Below are 21362 nucleotides of genomic sequence, written 5' to 3'. Positions count from 1 at the left end.
CCTTTCTCCCCTACAGACCTAAGTGTAACCTAACATAACTTAAAGGTATGATGTGAGGGAATGTTTGTGTGTATATATGCAAATGCCTTGCCTCAGCTAGCTTTTAAGGGGGATGTGAGCTTCATATATACATAGATACCTAAATTATAATTGTGTAATGATTAGTGGATTAGTATTGCACCTCACTTATATTATTATTAATTTACAGACTTCCTGATCTAGTGGTGAATAGGATGTAGTAGTTAATCTATTGAATGTGTTGATTAATACGGTCTCTCATAACAGGTATGATTATAAATGACATGTGAAGTTTATTAAAGATACTTTGTTATTTTTTTTCAGGGAACTGCTGCTCAACAATAATCAGTTGCGTGTCCTGCCATACGAAATAGGCAAACTTTTTAATCTGCAAAATATTGGCCTCAAAGGGAATCCCCTCACCATGGAAATTCAAGCTGTTTATTCGGATAGCAACGGGACATTGAAGCTCCTTTCCTACATGCTGGACAACTTAGCAGGTAAGATTTCTGCTTGTTGGTACTGCAGTCTGGATGGAAACTTGTGTTGGTGATGACAGATTTGACAAGCAGGATAGGATAGAACAGTAAAGGATGTGAGTCACAAAGGAAGTTGCATGGTCCAGAAACAACTGGAGTAGACTACTTTATACATGACACCAATCTCTGATTTTGGGGAAACAGCTAAAGGAGAAGAAAGTCATAAGGATTTTCTTGTCATATTCTTGCATTGTGACGTGAGCAAGGGTGGTTCTTGGTTCTATCTTTCCAAGGGCCCCTTGAGGGAAGTGTGGCAAGGAGATCAAAGCATGCGACATTGTAAAAGCCTGTTGTAAAAGCACAGTCATTTACATATGGTTTATCTCGTTGAGGATACTTGGAAAGGTGTGTGGCAAGGTCTTAGTGAGAAATAGACTGGATGTAGAGTAGAAAAGAGTTGTGTAAATTAGTTCTTTGATGTGTGGAGGCTTAATGAGAAAAATGGTAGTAAAAGAGTTGGTAAGAAAGTAGTGGTTGTTGATGGTTGTATGAGAAGGAGACTGGGTGTTTTAGGTAAGAGTGAGGCCACTGTGTGTGTGTGTGTGTGTGTGTGTGTGTGTGTGTGTGTGTGTGTGTGAGCAGGATGCAAATGTGTAGAAAGAGAAAAGTTTCCATATTTGGTGGCATATAAGATGCTCTTCCCCATAGAAAATGCTATCCCTGATGCTTAATACTGTAGGCTGCTTTTACCCTAGGTAGTCGGTACTGTCTTGTCTGATGCAGTGATGATGTTATTTGCCTGAACCAAGCTATTATTATAGTCTCAATCTTTTGTCTGCCAAGGAAAAAGTTTTCTCAGATTGATTTTAAGTCTTAAACTTTTTGTAATTTCATTCTTAAGTTTTATGATTTAACAGTTTATTATATCATGTCATAGATGCACTTTGTACCACTGCCAAGTCCTGGAAAAGTGTAACCAAGGATAGTTTATACACAGCTGGCATAAACTGTATGCATTAATGTTTTCTGCTATTTCTAAAATGCTTTTTTGCAATATTTTCTGGTGCAGTTCATGTTTCATAATATGCTGCTATAGTAAATCTATTCTGTACTGAACATTTAGGTGTGGCCCCCTTGGAGATTCGGCTTTCTGCTTCCCTGCCAAATCTACTTGTCCTGCACTGCACCTAGGATGATCTAAGAATACCCTCGCCTTTCCTAAAGGTTCTCGATTGGCCCCATGATGGCCGTGCCTAAATGCTCAGGACAGAATAGATTTACTATAACTTGCTTTAAACATGCTTGAATATACTAAAAACATTTCCTGAGTATGCCCTGCTGAAATGGGAGTATGTACACCTAATGTGCCTGTTTGTGTTTTATCTTACATACCATCAAATATGGTAGTTTGTTGGAAAATATGGTTGGTGGGACTGTGGATTTGCTTATATGAAAGCTCCATGGGAAGCAAGAAAAGCTGTGGAGTTCTGATGTCTGATGTGTGACACAAGAAAGCCTAATTGATGGATGACGCATAAGTGTGCCAGTGGACTGATATGTGTAAAAGGGATTAGTGCCTTAAAAATGGAAATTGTTTTGAACATGATTTGGTATCACTTGCTAAGCTACTTCTGTTGTTGTGTTCCTCGACTCACACACAACCAGCATCATGCATTCACAGTTTTTGACCCCCGTACATGCCACAGGAGGGTGACCAAGTGTTATTGAAGGAATGCAAGACATAAAAGATGATGCTAATGTCAGTGGAACATTCATTAACAGTGTAGCAGGGGTAGTGCTGTGTGCATCAGCTGTGGCCACAGCCATAGCCAGTCAAGCAGATTCACACATTGGCCTGTGTCACTGCAGCCAGGGAGTTGGTATATTGCCCTCCTATCTTGACCCATGGAAGAACAGTGGTGCTTAAAATTTGGATTAATACCTATGTCAAGAATAATTATTAACTTTTGATTTTGGTTTTATGATTCCTGGTCAAATATTAAAGAGTTGTAATAATGGAAAAAAGAACAGTTTTCTTTAAATATCTCTATCCTGAGAGAATGTTTTTTTTTATCAAATGCCTGCCACTTGGGAATTGCTTGTTGTTAAGATGTCTTTAGTTTTGTTGTGCTCCTTAATCTTTGATTTCTCTTATGTATTCATGTTAAGCCATCATTATTCTCTGTTACTATTTTAGCACTCTTGAGTGTTGTTCCAGAACCTCACAAGATTCAAGGTTTCTCATTCATGGAGTTGGTAAAATGTACTGATTGTATCCTTCTCAAAATAGGAGAAGATTATTTTACAAATTGCTTTTTTTTGTATTCCAAAGCACTATCTCATTACTATTGTTCTTTTGATATTGATTGCTGTGGTTTAGGTGTGAGTTGTGATAAAAGAACAATATCTCAACTCTGGTTGTGTGGCTGCAGATCAGTATGTGTGTCTGATCAATTATGACTATGGCTAGAGCTGACTGATGTGCAGCTATATTTGCCTCATGCCATTAATTGATGCTGCCCAGTCTGTCCTTCGAATATGATGCTTGGCTCTTTTTAGAGAGTGCTTCTTGTCAGCCTTTTTTGACTGGGTGTGAACCTCTTAGGGGATGGCCTTCATTTACCCAAGCATCAAAAAACCAGTTGAAGACGCTCCATCTGTGATGCTGACGTGTGGACTGGGCAGAGAAGTAGCCATAGGGATTGGCTTTGCAAGTGTTGCCAAATCATGCTTAAAATTCCTGAGTATTTCTGTTTTATATAAGACAGAAATCTCTTTCACATATGTATGGATTATCCTTTGCTCTATTGACATGTAGATTGCTGCTTCACTGATCATTTAGGGATTGATAAAGATTATAAACGATTAAAACTAATCACTGATTGAACAGGGTAGTTTTTGTTTTGTGGAAGCTTCATTACAAGTAGTCGAAGTGATGATTGTCAGAGTTAGACATATTATGATCATTTACCTGAATGTTGCCAGTACTCTCTTCTAGAACTTCTGGCTAATAATAGGCATGAAAGAGAGCAAAGAGTGAAAATTCTACAGCATCTGGTTATTAGATGGGTTGACTGTACAATGGGAAGGTTGACCTTGCCAAGCCCCAGGGTTCTTGTCTCCACTTGTTGATGTTAAGTTGTAGGGGATTGTAGGAAGATTAGAAGGGGAAGTGCAAGGAAGTGAATGGGAATGTTTGTGAAAGGTGGAGGAGAAAATGTGAGGAATTTAAAATAAACAAAAAAAAATACCAAAAAAATAAGCTTGCAAGATGTGAATGGCAGGGCACTAACATGATCACCTTGGGAGGGCTGGTATAACGCCTGCTTGCCGGAGTGAGTGGTAGGGGCGTAGGTCACCAGGTGCTACACCACTGCTAAAGTAAGAGTGAAATTTAGGTTTACCAAGTAGAATTCAATCCACAAACACTGATAATGCCATTGGGCAGAACTTGCTGGTGACTGGCTGATGGAGTACATGCTTATGGTTGAAATAAAGGCTGTGTATAGGTGAGAGAGAGAGAGAGAGAGAGAGAGAGAGAGAGAGAGAGAGAGAGAGAGAGAGAGAGAGAGAGAGAGAGAGAGAGAAGAAAGAATGTACTTAAGTGAAGTTAGAAGAAAAAATAAATTAAGACTTACAAGAAACAATTCTGCAGAGAGAGAGAGAGAGAGAGAGAGCATTATATAAAAAATAAGGAAAGAGAACGTGCTTAGATGATATTAGAAGAAAAAGATAAATTAAGACATAAGAAACAATTCCTCAGAGAGAGAGAGAGAGAGAGAGAATTATGAACATTATATGAAAAAAAATGAGAGAACGTGCTTAAATAAAATTAGAAGAAAAAAATAGATTAAGACTTACAAGAAACAACTCCTCAGAGAGAGAGAGAGAGAGAGAGAGAGAGAGAGAGAGAGAGAGAGAATACATCGCGTTAATAAAAAAATGAATAAAAAAAAGTAGTGTGCAACAAAGGGACAGACGAAGGAAGCAGTAATGTGGCACCAGGGATAGAGTTACATAATTATGAGCTGCAGACAAAGCCGCAGGGGACAACTCCACATCGGCATCCCATATGGGGCTTCCCTAGAGAGTTGTGAGGCAGACGTGGTAATAATGATACTGAGAACAAGGGGTGGGGGAGGGGAATAATAAGGATAATTCAATGTGACCCCTTGTAATTGGCTCATCTTTTGAAATGCAGGAGATTAGGTTTTAGACTTTATTGGCCCATATTTTGACACACTGCGCCGCACCTTCACTACGTTCAAAAGGCTCTAGTGGAAGTTAAACGGGTTTCTAAGTGTGTTTTTATGGTTCCAGTGACAGATTAACAAGATTTCTACAGTATCAACAGGAGAGACTCTTGGGAACCCTGCTGATTACCTCTGTGGCCTTTGAAAATAGTCATGGTGAGTGAGCAAAGATTTTCTGAATACAGATCTATATACGAAGCCAACAATCTCACACGGGATGGCCTAAACAAAACACCTCACTCGTACACATCATTCACACTCTTAGCCCCCCGTCGGTCTCTGGTGGAAAGATTTAACAGACACCAAAAACACCACAAAATATACATGATGATTACAGCGCAGGTTATGCTCCGTTTAAAAGTCACAAGATCAATATTCACAGTAATGGGTGGATCTGTAACACCGAAAATAATTATATCACAACAAAAGCGCTCTAACTATACATGATTACTGTACACTTGTATAAGCGATGTGGGTAATTTCATAGATGCCAGAACGTAATTTCTGAAATATGTAGTGGAGGTTACTGTAAGAAGTCTCGCCATATAATTAATGATAATATATATATATATATATATATATATATATATATATATATATATATATATATATATATATATATATATATATATATATATATATATATATATATATATATATATATATATATATATATATATATATATATATATCAAGTTGTGTTCTGTAATAATGAAAAGAATAATAAAAATAATGATTGTAAAGATCACCAATGAGAGTAACAATTAAAATATGCAAAGTTACGGTGATAAACAAGAAGACGCGTGACAGCGACAACTGAACCTTTACTTGGGATGGAAGGGAAAAAAATAAGAATTGTAAAAGGAATTGTACACTATTGCGCTTATACTGCAAGAGGGTAAAAGGAAGCCATTAAATTTGATAGAGATCACTGCAAAACTGACTCCAGCAAGGGAAGTGTTGCTATCAGTGAAATATAGTATTCATGTTAGGTGCAAAAATTTTTCTCTCTCTTTCTCTCTCTCTCTCTCCCTCCCTCTCTCTGTTGGTCATGTCATGAATCGTTTGATGTGTACCGCACCGCACCCACAGTTTCGTTGTATGTGTGAGCTGTGAGCGTAGCGAAGTAGTTTCAGTGCCTGGTGCAGCGGGACGTGTGTGTGTGTGTGTGTGAGTGAGAGAGTGGGCGCGGGAAGACAAGCGGGCCATGCTACGCCCCCGACTGCTGTTTGGCGCAGCAAGGTGAGGTGCCACCAAGGGGTTAAAAGTTTCTCTTTGTTTTACGGAACTGGTGGTGTTTCTTGCCGTGGTGCAGCGACGTCGACGCGATCCGTGGTACTTTCCTGACGACTCTATAGAAAGTCGCGTTACAAGCGTGTCCATGTCACTGCGAGTGTTGCCAGAATGATCAAAAAGTGAGTTAGTAGATACGGATATCCTTGTAAATATAGGTGAAGATTCAGCAATACATAATGTGAATGTGTGCTGCCAGAGTGTGTATATGATCGCATTACTAGTTGAGCGGAGGAGGTGGCGGCGTGTGGCAGTTGAGCATGGCCGAGTTTAGTGTATGGTGAAAGAGGAAGTGCGGGGCTGCGGGACTGGGCCTCGCCGCGCAGCCAGAGCCAGTCTGAGCCACCGTCGTTCAGTGTGCCTTGAGCAGCAGGTGGTGAGCGGTGTTGCTCTTTCCGTCCAATCGCTTAGTCTGCACGTGACTTGTTTCCCACAGTGCAACTGATGATGCTTAGAGCCTTTGTGTAGTGTTGTTAGCAGCGGCGGGGGGAGGCTGCCAGCACGCACTGTGCCCAGCATGTCGTGATCATTGAAACACGGCGCTACTTATTGTGATATTGAAGGATCTCAGGGGAGCAGCGGCATCATGCACGACGTAGACAGGTACCGCGGCTCGTGCCTCATTGTTTCTAAGCCTCGGGGGGGTCGCAGCCACCCCCGGGGACGACCTTCGCCTCAGGACTCAAGTCAGGAGTCGCCGCTGGAGTCGTCCGCGGGGTACATGCTGGAGGGCGGCTCTGCTCTGGCGGGGATGCCACTGTTTTCGTTCTTGCCACGTCGCGGATCCATGCGAGGCCCTCACCAGGGTCGCCCTCAGCACCACCTCCACCACTCCAGTCCGCCACATTTCCACCGCCACACACACCCGCAGCAGCAGCAGCACCAACAACATCAGCAGCAGCATCAGCATCAACAACAACAACAACAACAACAACAACAACAACAACAACAACAAAGGGGACAGCGGAACCAAGGGTTTGGAAAGCCCGGTGAATTTGTTCATGCCCCGGACAGCAGTGGCACTCCTGAAAACGGAGATGAGTTAGAGCGGCTGCCTCTCGCCCGCCTGGCCCTCCACACGCAAGGCGCCCCTCTCATCCTGGCTAGCAGAGGCCCTCAGCGGTCTCCGCGAAACTCAGAGATGGAGGGTTCCCCTGCTGCCGCCAGCGATGCTGTGTCCGTCACTTCCGACGAGGGCAGCACGGGCCATGCCGAGAACTGCCTGCCCCGCATCATCAAACCTCGGAAGCGCCGGAAGAAAGATCGCAAACCCGTCGCCGGCTCGCCTCCACCCATGGCGACTGAAGGTGACGGGGGCGGTACCATAGTGACGCTGAAGCCGTACCTCCCCATGTGCTATAACTACCACTCCAAAACTGGCGCCGGCTGTGAGGGGTCCCGGACCTGTGGCTGTGGTGCTTGTGTTCAGTCCCATGTGTTTCCCACACCTCCCCCCTCCCCGGCCTCTTCCTCCTCCTCTGTCCCAAGCAGTCTGTCATCAGCATCGTCTTCATGTTCTTCCTCTGAAGACGAACCTATGCTTGGATGGACGGGGGGACACGGCCCGGGGCCGGGACCGGGGCCAGGGTCGGGGCCTAGAGTGGGGCCAGAAGGACGGAGTCAGCTGGTGCGCTCTCTAAGTGAACCACAGTCCGCCTCAACCCTGCACATCTCTTCTACTGTCACTCACTCCTTCGCGGGTCACCGCGACCTGGATATTCGCATTGGAAGTGGTGCACAGCGGGAGGCGGCCGCTGCCCGCACGCGTCACTGGTCACTGTCCGCCCCGTCCGCCCCGTCTATAGTGCCCCGTCCCGCCCGTTTCGATGATCGCATCACGTCTTCCCATCGAAATTCAGGTGAGGCGAAACGCAGCCTTGATGCTAACGAGCACAGGCCTCCCCGGCATGACATTGCATCACCTTGGCGCCGTTGTATAATAATTGTAGAACCTGCTGTCATGATGGAAATGGCTCCTGGTCACGTCATGACATCCACTGGATTATATTGATTTCCTTACATGGACTGACCCTTTAAGAACAATGATGTTTATTTGTATGTAATTATTGAAACACAGCCAGTCCTTATTCGCCACACCACTGTCACACCACCCACCTTCCCCACCACACCACACCGCCCTCACCAGCACACCACACCGCCCTCACCACCACACCACACCGTCCTCACCACCACACCATCCCACCATCTCCATCATCACCACCACCACCACCCTGCCGTCACCACCGACTCTCTCCCGCAGTAACCTTCACAGTCCCGGCAAACACGTAGAGGTGGCCGTGTAGCGAAATGAAGAAACACTGAGGGATGATATCGTTGAGAATAAGGATGCTGGGTACCCGTGATAGGTGAAGGGGGTGACAGTGGTCGCGGTGATAAGGGCGGGGAGAGAGAAAAGAGAAGGGTGGGGCTGGTGCATTGGGTGCTTGGGGAGGGAGAGATGGAGGTGGGCAGGTTATATCCTCTTGTTGAGTGGTTGGCTGAGCTTCGTGTAAATATCACTTGCCTTATATGTACTGCATCTTACTTAGGCCAAACTTTCGGCGCGCCCTTTCATTACAGAGGTGCTGGCGAAGGCTAGAAAGGTGTGGGCGATAAGACACCTCCCTGTACACTTCCTTCTCAGTCTTAGCTGTTTGTGTGTACCGAAGTGTGACTGTATAGGATCATAGACAGGACACAGGCAAGGGAAGCTGCCCGGCAAGTATGTAAGGTCGGCGGGTAGTGGGTAGCCTTGAGGGACTCCCCCCGTACTGCCCCTGCTCTTAAGGCCTGGCTCGGGAGACTTGTCAGGGCGCGGCCTTACCGAGTCATGTACTAGCCCACAGTACGTATAATTAAGTGTAGTAGGGACAACGCTCACAACATCCACCACTACTACTACTCCTACAGACTCGTGTAACACCTCACTCTAACCACTGTGCTTCATGGCTTGCTTGTATTAAATCTCATGCTTATAATACGAACTGTCTAAGATTATCAGCCTATCAGAGGACTCGAGATTGCGGGTGAACACTTAACGCACTGATAAGATCTGAAACGTACTCCACTTAGGGCACGACTGTACATGAACAAGATATATGTTGTCTTAGAGGTGTAAGTGTCTTGTTATGGCTTTTTATTTGAGCCTAGAAATTATAATACTCAAAGGAGGAAGGTTCAGGTGGCAGTCTCGGGGCACGTGGTGTGAAGGTGGGTTCTCGAAACAAGAAAATTATATACGTTTTTTTTTTTTTTTTTTTTTTTTTTGAGGGGGCGCTTGAATCTTTCTGGTTTTACACGATACAAAAAATAATAAGATGCGGGTTTTACTGGCGGGTTGTTTTATTATTGTTATTGTCTTATTATCCTCCTCCTCCTCCCACTTTTTTTTTCTTCTTGTTCTTCTTGCTTTTGTTCTTCATCGTTGATGTTGATGTTGTTGTTGTTGTTGTTGTTTTGTTGTTGTTTCTCATCCTCTTCCTTTTCCTCTTCTACTACTCGTTGTTATTTGTTGTTGTTATTGTTCCTCCTCCTCCTCCTCCTCCTCCTCCTCCTCCTCCTCCTCCTCCTCCTCCTCCTCCTCCTCCTCCTCCTCCTCTTCTTCTTCTTCTTCTTCTTCTTCTTCTTCTTCTTCTTCTTCTTCTTCTTCTTCTTCTTCTTCTAGTGTGTGTGTGTGTGTGTGTGTGTGTGTGTGTGTGTGTGTGTGTGTGTGTGTGTGTGTGTGAGTGATTGATTGATTGATTGATTGAGAACGCGTATGTGTATTTCTCATCCCTTTGGAGTCATCAAGATGGTACGCTGATTCCCAACACACTGCTACGAACAATATTTCTCTGTGTCCCTTGTGTACCTTTACACATAACTGTACCGGATACCTTAAACATACGGATCTAATGGGGAGCAGGTACGAAGGTAAGCCCTTGGGGACGATGTGAGGAGGTCGTAAAGATGTGTTGCTTTGGTTTTAATGGCACTGATAGACGCTTGGTGGGGTTTGAGAAAGATTAAAGAGGGTTGAGATGGGCTAAGACTCGGAGCGTGTTGTAGAAGGCGGTGGAAGGGAGATGATGAGGAAGGAAGGAAGGAAGGAAGGAAGGAAGGAAGGAAGGAAGGGGGTGGGTCAGGAATTGCTACTTCTGGGAGAACTGTGTGTGTGTGTGTGTGTGTGTGTGTGTGAATTTTAGGGTGTATGAAAAGTGGGGTGTTTGTTGTTGTTGTTGTTGTTGTTGTTGTTGTTCTTGTTTTTGTTTGTTGTTGTTGCCGCCTCCTTCTTTTTCTGTTGTCTTTCTCCTCCTCCTTCTTCTTCTTCTTCTTCTTCTTCTTCTTCTTCTTCTTCTTCTTCTTCTTGTTCTTCTTCTTCTTCTTCCTCTTCTTCTTCTGCTGCTGCTGCTGCTGCTGCTGTTGCTGTTGTTTTGTTGTTGTTGTTGTTGTTGTTGTTGTTGTTGTTGTTGTTGTTGTTGTTAGGAAAATTTTATCTTGGAAAAGACGGAACTTTCTACAGATTGTTATTATTATCACCACTACTACTACTACTACTACTACTACTACTACTACTACTACTACTACTACTACTACTACTACTACTACTACTACCATCCTTATACGTATTGTTTTAGCTGCGGTGGTGTTAGGAATCGTATATAACAACTGAAATACTAACTTCCACAATTTTTTTTTTCTCCACAGGTACGTGACTTGATTTAATGCCGCGAGTTTCAGTGTATCGGGTGAGTAACTGTTGTTGTTGTTGCTGCTGCTGCTGTTATTGTTGTTGTTGTTGTTGTTGGTGTTGGTGGTGGTGGTGGTGGTGGTGGTGGTGGTGGTGATGGTGGTGGGGGTGGTGATGACTTCAGGAATCGACAGGAGAATGAAGGGTAGTTTGGTTGAGTTAGGTAATACCAGGAGGGTTAGGAAGGTTAAATTAGGTTAGGTTTACATAGTCAAGATTAACGATGAATAAAAAAAAAAAACAAGTTTGGTGGACTTACGTTAAGTTAATAAAAAAAAAGTTAGGTTAGGACAAGAATAGATAGAAAGATTTAACTAGGTTAGGTTTGTGGATGGACTTGGTAACGAAAGCTTAATTGAGTTATTTAGGTAAAGTGAAATTAAGTTTGACATGAATAGATAAACAAAAGCTAGATCAAGCCAGGTTGGGTAAAGCTAGACTTGATAACGATAGCTTAGGAGATGGACAGGAAAACGGAAAGACAGACTGTTGGATTAAGTTAGGTAAGACAACGAACAGGAGAACTAAGGATATATAATCAGGTTAGGTCAGCTTAGGTTAGGTTAAGTTAGCTTTCGTTAGGTTAGGTTAGGTTAAGTTAGCTTTCGTTAGGTTAGGTTAGGTTAAGTTAGCTTTCGTTAGGTTAGGTTAGGTGAGGTTAGGTTATGTTAGGTTAGGTTAGGTTAGGTTAAGTTAGCTTTCGTTAGGTTAGGTTAGGTGAGGTTAGCTTTGGTTATGTTAGGTTAGGTTAGCTTTGGTTATGTTAGGTTAGGTTAGGTGAGGTTAGCTTTGGTTATGTTAGGTTAGGTTAGGTTAGCTTTGGTTAGGTTAGGTTAGGTTAGCTTTGGTTATGTTAGGTTAGGTTAGGTGAGGTTAGCTTTGGTTAGGTTAGGTTAGGTTAGGTTAGTAGTAAACAGGAAAACGAAGAACACAGAGTAACACGCTGCACCTCACCTGTTCTCACACCTGTCGTACTTCCATAGAATACGAAGAAGGACTATACAAACACCTGCCATCCACATAAGTTAGGAAGGTCACCTGTCGTAACACCTGACCGCCTATTGTAACACCCATCATCAGGCTTCGAAACACAACAGCAGTTCTGGCGCCAGAATAGAGAGGCGGCGGTGTGTGTGTGTGTGTGTGTGTGTGTGTGTGGCGCTGTGTTGCCACCATCGCTGATCCACTCGAGGTCGCCGGTGAAGTACTGGGGGTGTAAGGGGGGGGGGCGAAAGGGGGTTGGAAGGGCGCGGAAGGGGGGAGGTCAAGTGAGGGGGGCGGCGGCAGCGCGTGAAAGTTGACGGTGGTTGAGTACGGCTAGAGAGAGAGAGAGAGAGAGAGAGAGAGAGAGAGAGAGAGAGAGAGAGAGAGAGAGAGAGAGAGAGAGAGAGGTGATATCGATGTATATAAGCGTTAAAAAAGTTAAAAATACAACTTACTTTCTTAACTAAATGACAGATCGCACTTTCAAAACATTTCACCGTCTTATCTCGACTTTTTAACCTCACTTCACTGGTCATTACGTTGCTGAAGCTCCCAAGTGGTGCTCTCAGGATTAAAAGGGTGTAGTTTAGCAAGGTCCCCGCACCATCAGTAGGCAGAGCACGCAAGGGAGTCTGACTAATCATTCTCCCGGCCTTTCAAAATACTTCAAGCCCAAAACGTTTCAAAACACAAGTTCATATTACTGCAAGACGCCCACGAGCCGCGCCATCACGCTTCACCAAACAGCAAACCGAGGGACCTTTTTACTCTCTCTATCTCTCTCCGTCTTAAACCCTGCCTGGCCATAAGGTACTCGTATTTACACGTACCCCTGTTCCCTTTCCCTTCTGCAGTTTACATTACCATACAAGGCAGCGAGGGAAAGAGACGACCGGTAGATAGCTTACCTGTAACCCCTCAGAGCTGCCAGCTGCACCGCTACCCACCTCCTCCTGTCAGTACTTTCCCCCGCATCACAGCTTCTCATGGTCCCCCTCAAGGCTGTTGTTACTCCAGAGATTCTCAACTCCTGCGTGTCTGGAAAGCTTGGGAGACACCATCAGTATATCCTGTTCACCTTAATGTCACTCCTGTGGGTGCTAGTATACTCGAGGCATCAACATTATAGGCTCGCTGAAGGTCAGTGACGTCATGTAAGTCAGTCATGGATAAGAAAGTAACATCAGCACAGGTGTGATGAGGGTAGTTAGCGTGAGTCATGAACAAGTGAGGTGAGTTTTAATCCTCTGCTGCGGATGGTTGCTGCTACCTTCAGGATGCAAGGGTGTTAAGGTATAGGTGTATTGCTTTGTGGAGGGGAGGGTAGTGTATGCCAGAGGGGGGTGGGGAGCTTGGGTATGATGGTTCTCTCAGTAGAAAGTGTGTTTAGTCGACCCTCACTCTCTCCGCCCCACCTCCGTTCGCTATCACCCCCTCCCCCCACCACCACCTCCCCTCCACTGCCTGCTTTCTTGCATCCTCCTCACTCTCACCCTTTACATTCGCACCAGAAGGCTCGCAACAATGTACTGGTCTCTATGTGCCTTTGAGCTGCAGGAGTAAGATGAGGTTAAGTCGAGGAGGGGAAAGAAGGACGGGGGAAAATTTACAGGGTGAGGTGGCGATATCTGATTCTCTGGTGACCTTTTGCCAGTGTGTTGCTGCTACGGCCGGCGTGATAGTTCAATTAGGTCGCCCATCAGAGGCCCCCCCCACGTTTTCCCTACACACACACACACACACACACACACACACACACACACACACACACACACACACACACACACACACACACACACACACACACACACACACACACACACACACACACACCTATGTACACCTATGTACATTTTCAGTTTGTCAACTGCCTAAATAATAAACCGTTTATTATTATTAATTATTATTATTTACACACACACTAGAACAGGCAAAATGCAAACTTCAAAGCAAAAATTTCAATAGATTATGACAGAAAAGAATTATATACTTGAATTCTCCCCAGGTAACGTGATTCAAGTGCTAATAAGAGTTGAAGTCAGGTATGAGGGGGGTCGACTGTGAATTGAATTATAATCAGTTAAGCAAGTTCGTAAATTAGGATTGGATTTAAAGGGATGATAAAGGAAATAAGAGCAAAGTGAATTAAACTGATTGATTTGATATTTTTTTTTTCTTCTTGTATATTTTCCATTTGCACTGAACTGAAAGCAAAGTGACTCACCAAACTGTTGTGAATTCGCTCTACTGACTCAGATGTCTTGGCTTTTTAAATGTATCTTTTTAAATGTGGCTTCTGCATCATACTTTTTTCTGTATGTCAGTTCAACATGACTGTTCTGTTAATAAGTTTCAGGACAGATGCAGAAGGAAGTTTCAAGACACTTATCATCCAAATTCTGATTATCGATTTTTTTTTTATCTCTGTATAGAAACTGGCGCCGCAGTGGGCCTTTTCTTTTCTTTTTTTTTTTTCTTATTTCTCTCTCTCTCCATTTTCGTTGCCCTTGACCAGTACCCCTCTTACAAAAACAAGCGCGGGACTCCTAACTTTCAAGAACAGATGGATAAATAAGAAAGATAATTAATAACGCCATATCTGTAAGAATTGGCGATTGTTGCGTTAAAGGATTTCTCACGGGACTTGAATTGTGTACCTGCGATATCCAACAATTCTCGACACTAAGAACAAGGTATGAAATCTTTATAAGCGTCTGCAGGGAAAGAAAAGTACATGAACAGACCTTGCAATTTCTAGCTTGCATGATGAACAAGAAGCGTGTCAAGAGCGATTAGTGTTTAAGGAAAAATGTGGTAGTGGCAGTGAGAGAGTCTACTCCTAATGTAAACAAGTAAAAAAAAAAAAAGAGAAAGAGAAAGAGAAAGAAGGAAAATGTGCTACGATTTGAAAGTTTAGGATTTACAGATTATTATTATTATTATTTTTTTTTTTTCGTTCTACTTCACCATTTTTTCAGAACACCATTATTTTTATTCGGTATTTAGGATAGGTGATCTGTTTCTTCATTCGCTTTATTCCATCAACCAGTCCGTATTTCAGTGTCTATTTTTCAAAACGTCATTATTATTATTATTATTATTATTATTATTATTATTATTATTATTCGATGTTTTTTGGCAGGTGTGATTTTTCGTTCCTTCTCTTTGTTTTCCGATCTTAATTACTGCCAAACTGTAAAACTGGCATTACGAAATTCTGCAGTCGCCTTTGAAATTAAAGCCGTGAATTGTGGCGACAGTAAGGTGAAAAAAAAAAAAAACGAAAAAAAAACTATTGAATTTAACCATGATTTTGTTTCTTTTTAGTCAGTTAAGTGAATCAGAATCGAGGAATAAGTCATATGAACTGAATCGGAACTGACATTATATTTTTTTTTCATGTAATTTGCCATATTTTGAAGTGAAGGATTTGTAATTTGTCGATTCCTGTGTTGCCAAGAGAGAGAGAGAGAGAGAGAGAGAGAGAGAGAGAGAGAGAGAGAGAGAGAGAGAGAGAGAGAGAGAGAGAGAACTTTTATTTGATTTTTTTTCTGTAGTCATTAATTTTTTGACCGTATCAGAAATTTTTGCTCCTTTTTTTTTCCATGCGTATTCTCTCTCTCTCTCTCTCTCTCTCTCTCTCTCTCTCTCTCTCTCTCTCTCTCTCTCTCTCTCTCTCTCTCTCTCTCTCTTGCTGACAATAAGGTTGGAATTGATTATATGAACGCTGTTAATTTTACTTAAGTTAGGTTAGATTAAATTAGGTTAGGTTAATTTAGGTTAGGTTAGATTAAATTAGGTTAGGTTAAGTTTGGTTAGGTCAAGTTAGGTTAGGTTAGAGTCAAACTTCCATCACCACACATCTAGCTGGTGCAAGGAAGAGCTAAGATTAAGTTAGGTTAGATAAGGTTTGGTTAGGTTAGATTAAGTTACACTAGATTAAGTTGGGTTGGGTGAGGTTAGATCGTTCGGTCAGCTAAAGTTAGATTAAGCTAAGTTAGTTCAGAATAGGTTTGTTAAGTTAGATTAGGTTAGGTTTATATTATGTTAGATTGTCTGTTTAGAATAGGTTAGGTTAGTTAAGCTAGGTTAGGTTATATAAACTTAGCTTAAGTTTAGATTAGGTTAGATGAGGTTAGGTTAAGTTAAGCTACGTTAGGTGTAGGTTAAGTTAAGCTGGTTTAGGTTAGGTTAGAAGATAGCTTAGGTTTAGATTAGGTTAGGTGAGATTAAGTTACGTTCGGTTAGGTTAAGTTAAGCTAGGTTAGGTTAAACTAGGTTAGCTTTAGATAAGTTAGATTAGATTAGATTAGGTAAGGTTAGGTTTTAGATAAGGTTAGATTAAATTAGATTAGATAAGGTTCTGAGTCATACCTTCATCACTATACCCGTCCAGCTGGTGCAAGGAAGAGGCCACAGAGAAGTACCACAACCTGGCGGGCTACCTTGCTCCTTTCCTTCTTACTGGCTCCGGCTTTCAGAACTTTCATTCCCTCTCTCTTTGGCAGACAGTCGGGCGGACGTGTCACGCTTAACGCTTTTCACCCTTGCACTCTAGTAGCTGTTTAGTAAGAGCTCTTTGTAATACTTCTTGGTTCGTGGATGAAATGAGGCTATGGTGTGTTTGTTGTCGAGAACTATTGAATATATTGACATGATGAGGTAGGTAAGTTCTGGAGTACGTATGTGTGTGTGTGTCCGTCCCAGTGAACCAGTATGCTCCATCACACACACACACACACACACACACACACACATCAGTACTCTATAAGGCCAAAACCAGTACACAAGACTAGAGTTACATTGACAACTTGGGAGAGGATGGGAGGGAAGAAGGAAGGACACGTTAAGGAGATCCAGCAGGGAAGACAAGTGACGTTAACATTGAGTGGCGTGGTGTCGCAATGCGTGTTATCAGGGGCGTGGGCTTTAGAGGTTCGCGGAGACACTCTGGTCCGACCTTCGTAGTCCTGGAAGCTGTGTGTGTGTGTGTGGTGGTGTCTGTGTATGTGTGTGTGTGTGTGTTTGTGGCGACCGACCGCCGTTCTTGACTTCAAATGAGAAAGTGTGTTATTTTCTTGTCGGAACTGAATGGAAGTTTGCTGTTAGTTTTCTTTTCTCTTGTTTCTTGGTGTCTTGTGTTTTGTGTTGGGTGTGTAGAGTGAGATGTGCTCATGTCTCTATTTCTCGTTTATTTATTCTTCCTTTTTCTGATCGTGTGTGTAATTGTGTTTTTTCCTATTGTGGGTGAGTACTCTCTTCTATCTCTCTCTCTCTCTCTCTCTCTCTCTCTCTCTCTCTACTCTCTCTCTCTCTCTCTCTCTCTCTCTCTCTCTCTCTCTCTCTCTCTCTCTCTCTCTCTCGTGCATGTCTTTTGTGTTGCAGCCGCTTTCTCCCAGGGTCTACTGCTGCAGCCACGCTCTCTCTCTCTCCCCGCCACTGCTGCGGTTTCCACCTCCCGCCCTCCCTTTCGCGCCTCCTTCTGCCCTTCAGCGCTAAGCAATATCTCAGGGTTCTTATTCCTGTATTCACGCTTTTATGTACTCATGCACGCTATTACCAGTTATTTATTATTACACACACACACACCACACACACACACACACACACACACACACACACACACACACACACCACCACACTCACACACACACACACCACACACACACACACAACACACACACACACACACACACTTTTACCTTTGTCCGTGCCGCGTGTCTCGTGTCGAAGAAGTGCGTGTCATGATTTGCGCCATGTGTGTGTGTGTGTGTGTGTAGGTAGGTAGGAAGGTAGGTAGGTACAGCGAAAGGTAGCAGCAGATAGGGTGGTGCCGAACACGGAAGCTGTGCACATCGTAAGGAGCAAACTAGCGGGAAAGGAAAGGTGTACTAGACAAGGTGTGGTCCACTTTCAACAGCAGCGGTGGCCAAAAAAAGTAGTGATCCAATGCAGGTGTAGGAAGGAGAGGAACTGAAACCTGAATTCTAATCCTCTTTACCTCTATGACCGTCCTTTACTGACACATCGATCGCTAGAGGACTGCATGGACAAAGAGAGAGAGAGAAAGAGAAAGTTCTTCCTCATCTTTTCCTTCTACTTCCTTCTTTCTTTTCTTCCTCTCTCATGTTCTTCCTTCTCTCGTGTTTCATCTCTTCGTGTTTCTTGGAATACACCACATGTGTTACCAAGAAAGTATTTAGTATGCAGCACATGTGATATTGACAAGTGATGCATTATGGGTGTGTCGCGAGTGTTCGAGAGAGGGAGAGGTAGCGTGGAGGGAGGATGACGAATGTTGGGAGACAAGAAAGGGAGAGGTGCTGTGGAGGGAGGTGGGAGGATGGGGAGAGTTGGGAGACAAGGCAGGGAGAGGTGGCGTTGAGGGAGGTCGCCTGTATGAAATGCATGTATGAAACGTCTCTGTTTGTGTGATGCATTATGGGAGGATGGCGAGTGATGAAGGACGAGATAAGGATGGAGAGCTGGCGTGGAAGGAGGTTGTTGGTATGAATGTTTGTGTGAAATGTCTCTCAGTTTGCTTTGGGTGACAAGACAACACAAGAGAGCGAGAGATGAGGCATGGAAGGAAGCTGTCTATATGAGTGTCTCAATGTTTGTGTCTCTGCTTGGCTGCTTTGCAAAGTCAGGAGTCACAGTGGAGGCACATTCGCCATTGCTCGCCTCATTAACACGCCCACGAGAGCCAGGAGGGACGCCACCATGCACCCGACGTATGATTCACACCTCCCTGACACCACCACCACCACTACCACCACCGTCTTTCTCTTTGTTTCCCCCATCCGCGTGTCTCCCCCGATCCCCCTCAGACTGTCGCCACCCGTCGCCATCACCTGCTCCTTCTAAAACACCTGCTGAAACGTCCGCTTCTTTGTTCCTTCCCTCTGCTGCGTGTTCGTGTTCGTACCCACTCGTGCTTCATCCTCCTCCCTTTTTAACCTCATTATTAGCTGCCGTTTGTGCGTTATTTATATCTGGAGTTGTGGCTTTTATTGGGGACTGGAGACAATCTGACGCGCTCTCTCTTGTGCTTTTGTTTGCTTTGACTGGTTGATGTTGGGTGAGAGAGAGAGAGAGAGAGAGAGAGAGAGAGAGAGAGAGAGAGAGAGAGAGAGAGAGAGAGAGAGAGAGAGAGAGAGAGAGAGAGAGAGAGAGAGAGAGAGGGGGGGGGGGACAGACTTATAGACAGGGAGGCAGACAGGCAGACAGACATAAAGACAAATGTACTGACAGACTGAGACAGAGGGATACAGACAGACAGACAGACAGACAGATAGACAGACACAAATATAGATAAATAACCAAACACAGACAGACAGACAGATAGGCAAACAAACAAACACACAGACAAACGTAGACAAACAGACAGACACGTAGACAGACAGATAAACAAATAAACAGACGGACAAACACACAGACACGTGCACACAGGACCTGGTGACCTCTTGACGCCACAACCGGTGCGTAACTGTCCTGACACCCGGAGCCCTACATTCTCTCTCTCTCTCTCTCTCTCTCTCTCTCTCTCTCTCTCTCTCTCTCTCTCTCTCTCTCTCTCTCTCTCTCTCTCTCAAATATAAATGCAAACTACAAACACCAAACTTCATTAAAAAAAAGCGCTATTTTAACCTCCTCCCTTCATCCCCTACATACACACACACACACACACACACACACACACACACACACACACACACACATACACAGGTTATCGGACGGACGGCGGGCGGGCGACGGGCGGGGGAGTGTGTCGTGGGTCGGGGCGTAAGTTAACGGTTAGGGGGCGGGGGAGGTTACCTGAGTTCCGCTCCGGGCTCTCCGCTCCTCACCTGCCCTACTTACCTCCTACACCTCCACCTCCTCTTCCTGCCATTTAGGTTTTAAGTACAATACTTTTAATGTGTGCCTCGCCCTCTGCTTCCTCCTCCTCTTCTTCCTCCGTGTCTTGCTGTCAGTTTCCAGGACTTGTTTGTTTGTGGTATAGTTTCTTAGGCCAATGTTGGATGGATTGGTGAAAACTCTTTCTTTTAGTGTTCTTTAACCCTCTGCTTCCTCCTCTTCCTTCTCCTCGTGTTGCAGTTTCTAATACTTGTTTGTTAATAGTGTTTAGTATCTTGGGCATTTCAGACTAAGGGAAAGGATAATCTGATAGTCAATATTTTTACTAGTGTGGCTCGTCCTTCTCTTCTTTCTCCTCCTCCTCCTCGTGTTGTCAGTCACTGGTAACTGTTTGTTGTCTTGGGTTCTCAGAGTAATGCAGGGTAAGGGTAAGAGACTGTCTGAAGCTTCGTGCAGAGTTGTCGGTGCTGCATGTAGGTCACCTCGGTACTAGTTGAAAGAAAGAACGGGTTTTTATTGCATTTTTACCTTGAGTACTGCGGGATGGATAGGTGTGTCTTGAGAATTTTGACTTATTAAGAGTAATTTTCTGTGTTTTGTCTTAGTTTGGGTACGTTTTGTAGGGCACTATGGTACATGTTGAAATAAGGTACGAGTTTTTATTGTATTTTTTTAGTTTTTACCTTCAGTATTACGAGATTTATAGGTGTGTCTTGAAAATTTGATGTATTGAGTAGTAATGGTATCTTGTGGGTACTTTACGTGGGTCGGTACAGTTAAAGGTCGAAAGAAATAATGGGTTTTCAATAGTACCTTTTTTTTTTCTTCAGTACCGCGTTATTGATTGGTGTCTTGAAATTTTGACGTATAGAGTAGTAATGTTATCTTGTAGCTGGGTACGTTAGGTGGGCCACTTCAGAATAGATCAAAATAAAGAACGATTTTTCTTTTACTGAATTTCCACCTTTAGCAATGGCAGGTGTTAAAAATACGACAGGTATTAAGAGTAACGTATCTGTTTTATCTTTTCAGTGGTGACATTTAAATCGTACGAGTTATTCAAGAACTAATCAACATTTTTTGCACCTTCTCATTCTATTGCGCGACAAGTACACGCGGGGATTGACAGAAATGACACATATTAACACGTAGGTACCTGTCGGCCCTTCTCGTGGTGGGCTTGTGGGTCAGCACGGGGCGAATCCAATAGAGGAACAAGTATTTACCGTAGCGTCACCTCTCCTTATTAGTAAATCTCGAATAGGTGTGTGTGTGTGTGTGTGTGTGTGTGTGTGTGTGTGTGTGTGTGTGTGTGTGTGTGTGTGTGTGTGTGTGTGTGTGTTTGGTGGCTAGCTCAGGTGAATCCTTTTAAAAAATCTTACCTAACAATCCCAAAAATGTACAGTCTTTCTAAAACTCCAACATTACCTGACATTCTGACCCCCAAAGTACGTATCCCGTTCTCCCATCAATAATAACCAAGTGCGCTCATGAACCGGAAAAATATATATTAACCGTCATTGTACAGTCATTACCTAATTTATAAAGTGAAGGTCAGACTGCGTTTCCTCAGTGGGGAAGGGAAAACGAGTGATGCGGACTTCCATTGTAATAGTGATGCGGTACGACTCTATTATGTCAGCCTGAGTTATGTTCGTATTCTGAACGCTTTGCTCTTTCACCACGACTATTTTGAAAGGCCACAGAAACCATTAGCCGGGTTCTCAAGAGTGTTTCTCCAGTAAA

At 43.7% G+C, this 21362-nt stretch overlaps 1 protein-coding gene across 5 annotated transcripts in view; it reads left to right on the top strand.

The window, feature by feature from the left end:
• LOC135109284 (CCR4-NOT transcription complex subunit 6-like) overlaps window positions 1-21362 on the top strand; it is a 91483-nt gene that overhangs the window by 5793 nt on the left and 64328 nt on the right. For 4 of the 5 annotated variants that reach the window (XM_064020579.1, XM_064020581.1, XM_064020580.1 and 1 more), the window contains exon 4: window positions 343-518. In XM_064020579.1, the coding sequence (XP_063876649.1) occupies window positions 343-518 (176 nt within the window). Of the gene's footprint in view, window positions 1-342; window positions 519-6098; window positions 7903-21362 lie in introns of those variants that run through there. The other variant, XM_064020577.1, reaches the window with a different exon arrangement.

Source organism: Scylla paramamosain, chromosome 18, assembly GCF_035594125.1.
Source record: "Scylla paramamosain isolate STU-SP2022 chromosome 18, ASM3559412v1, whole genome shotgun sequence".
NCBI classification, from domain to species: Eukaryota; Metazoa; Arthropoda; class Malacostraca; order Decapoda; family Portunidae; genus Scylla; species Scylla paramamosain.
Note: the sequence above shows the minus strand (reverse complement) of the source record. Positions and strands in the feature narration are given on the sequence as shown.